Raw genomic sequence first — 2,806 nt, 5'->3', positions numbered from 1 at the left:
TCGCAAATTACACTTTTTTTTTTTTTTGCTTAATAGCAAATACACTTTATACTATATATACTTGCACTTGGCACATATAAAACACTCACTCATGTTGAAACACATTTGTTTCAAGCCATGCGAGAGAAGAATAATATGATTCCTTTTTTTTCTGGTTTAACGTACGAGCCATAAATTACGGTCAGCATCCGTGATATAATTACTGTGTTTCTCTAGAGAATGTATTAAAACGAGAGTCAAATGAGTTCAACAACTTTTTTAATTAGCACTAATCACTAATCAATGCTCCAATTGCATGCTAATGGGCTATTCACTCGTCACTTTAGCAATAATGACAGCTAAAAGCGTGCAATAATATCGTTTTTATTAAATAAAATTACTCATTATCATTATGCAGCCCAAAAAAAATATATTCTAAAACTACGTACTATAAAAATATTCTATAACAAAAAAAGTTTGTGCTCCAAAAAAAGATTTTAAAATTAAATTCAAGAAAATATCAAAAATTAAATAGATTGGGTTGGGTTTTTGCAGATAAAAAGCTAATAATGGGTTTTTATGAGAAAAGCCCATAAATCCTAATCCTCCATTATTGGTTCCAATCGACTCGGGTTTGTACGAGGCAAATTACTCGGTTTATATTAATTTAAGAACCGAAACCGGTTTAATTACATCACATCGTCTTGTTCCGATTTAGGGTTTATGAAAGTTTTAAGCTTTTTTCCTGAGATCATTCATCTCTCTGCCAACGACGACTCCTTCACCAAAGCGCTTCCCTTTAAACATTTGGTGATCATTCGAACTCAAATCAACAGCTAAAATGGTTGTAGGCGGCAACGAATCTTCCTCGATGGCGAAGAAGAAGAGCAAGAGAACTCATAAGAGAAAACGTGAGGAGGATTTCGAACGTATTGATTCACTTCCGTGGAGCTCTTCTATACCTATCGGAGAAGACGACGAAGGCGAAACCTTTTCAACTCTATTTGCAGGTTCAGGCCAGCTCGACGGAGGTATAAAAAAAAACTGTAATTTTGTAATGTTTGTATTAGAAATCTCAAATTCATTCATGTCTAGAGTCATTGCTTCGCCTTGTTAGTTCAGTGAAAAGTCTGAAACTTTATATACTTTGTTTGGATAGGTTTCCTTTCACTTGAGGAGATTGATGAAGCTGATTACAATTTAGATCTTCCTGTGATTGAGAGTGATGTAACAGAGAGAGAGTTGAAGTCGAAGAAACAAAATGGAGAGAACGATGATGATGGTGACAATGAGAATGTGGATGAGATAATTGAAGAAGAAGATGGAGATGGAGAAGGAAGGGAAGATGAGGATGATGATGAGGATAACTTGGAGAGTCTTAGGATAAAAGAGAATAAAACTAAGAGGAATAAGGAGAAGAAGGAGCATAAGAAGAAGAAGAAGCAGAAGAAGATTAAGGAGGCCGAAAAGTATAATGAATCTTCTGCTGNTTTTACTTTTTGGTGCAAAATAGGTAAATCATTACTAGGTAGTCGGTATATATGACAATTTTTCGTATGGAGATTTAGATTTGGCAAGGAATACCTTAGTCTATTGATGCCTATCTTTGAGGTTTGTTATTCTGTCACCATATTACACTCAGCTTAAGTCATAATGGTAAATTATCATTTCTAGCAGTTAGCTGCGATGAGGAGTACAAAGTAGAGGAGCAAGTTGAGGAAGAAGAGATTCCTCCGGAATTTCGTAAATGGAGTAAGATGAGACTACATCCACTACTCATGAAGTCAATATACCACCTCGGATTCAACAAGCCGACAAAAATCCAGAAGGCTTGTTTTCCCGTTGCAGCATATCAGGGAAAGGTAAGATGACCAGCTTTTACTTTCTATTAATTCCCGAAAAATATATTTTATTGATGTATGGCTCATATTTGGACCACAGGATGTAATTGGCGCTGCTGAGACAGGATCTGGAAAGACTCTTGCTTTTGGGTTGCCCATACTGCAACGCCTCTTAGACGAGCGGGAAAAGGTTGGTAAATTGTATGCATTAAAAGGAGAAGAAGCAAAAAAATATGCTGCAGATGGCTATTTACGAGCTCTAATCATCACTCCAACTAGGGAACTTGCTCTTCAGGTATCCTTTACTATCATCACATTGCTTTCTTATTTTTTTCCTTCTGACATGACATGCTTCTTTGTTCACTTTTGGTTGAGGGTCATACGGAAGTTCTGAAATACAATTCCTGCTTTTCCCGTATACCAGGTGACGGATCATCTTAAGATTGCTGCCAAGGATCTCAGCGTCAGTATCGTTTCTATTGTTGGTGGGATGTCATCAGCGAAACAGGAAAGACTTTTGAATGGGAGACCAGAAATAGTAGTTGGAACTCCAGGAAGGTTATGGGAACTTATGTCCGCTGGAGAAAAGCATCTTGTAGAGGTACGTAATGCATAATTGGAGACTTGCAGAATCCTGTGCTTCTTTTTAGTTTGGTATCTTGCTTTTACATTATCAGATTCTGGTGTAATTATTGTATTTGTGCTAAGGTGCAGAAATCAGATTGTAATCTTATATGTTTTCTTGAGAATGAGTATGTCTGCTAATTAAGGCATGTGTAAATTGTTGCTACTATTATTTAGCTATTCGTAGACAATGTGTAATGGTTCTGTCTTTTTCTGATCTCTTTGGCAGCTGCATTCCTTGTCGTTCTTTGTGTTGGACGAGGCTGATCGCATGGTTGAAAGTGGTCATTTCAGGGAGCTGCAGTCTATAATCGACTTGCTTCCAGGGACAGATAGACCAAATGAAGGGAAAATGCAAACTG

General features: G+C 37.0%; 1 protein-coding gene across 1 annotated transcript in view; it reads left to right on the top strand.

Annotated features, from left to right (window-relative positions):
- Nucleotides 691–2,806, top strand: part of LOC104765527 (DEAD-box ATP-dependent RNA helicase 13-like) — a 6,559-nt gene continuing 4,443 nt past the window's right edge. Inside the window, exons 1-5 of the mRNA XM_010489252.2 lie at nt 691–1,010; nt 1,139–1,467; nt 1,653–1,841; nt 1,921–2,115; nt 2,245–2,421. Coding sequence (XP_010487554.1) covers nt 821–1,010; nt 1,139–1,467; nt 1,653–1,841; nt 1,921–2,115; nt 2,245–2,421 — 1,080 coding nt within the window. The 5' untranslated portion in view covers nt 691–820. The remainder of the gene's footprint in view (nt 1,011–1,138; nt 1,468–1,652; nt 1,842–1,920; nt 2,116–2,244; nt 2,422–2,806) is intronic.

The sequence above is a fragment of the Camelina sativa genome, chromosome 19, assembly GCF_000633955.1.
Source record: "Camelina sativa cultivar DH55 chromosome 19, Cs, whole genome shotgun sequence".
Lineage (NCBI taxonomy): Eukaryota > Viridiplantae > Streptophyta > Magnoliopsida > Brassicales > Brassicaceae > Camelina > Camelina sativa.
Note: the sequence above shows the minus strand (reverse complement) of the source record. Positions and strands in the feature narration are given on the sequence as shown.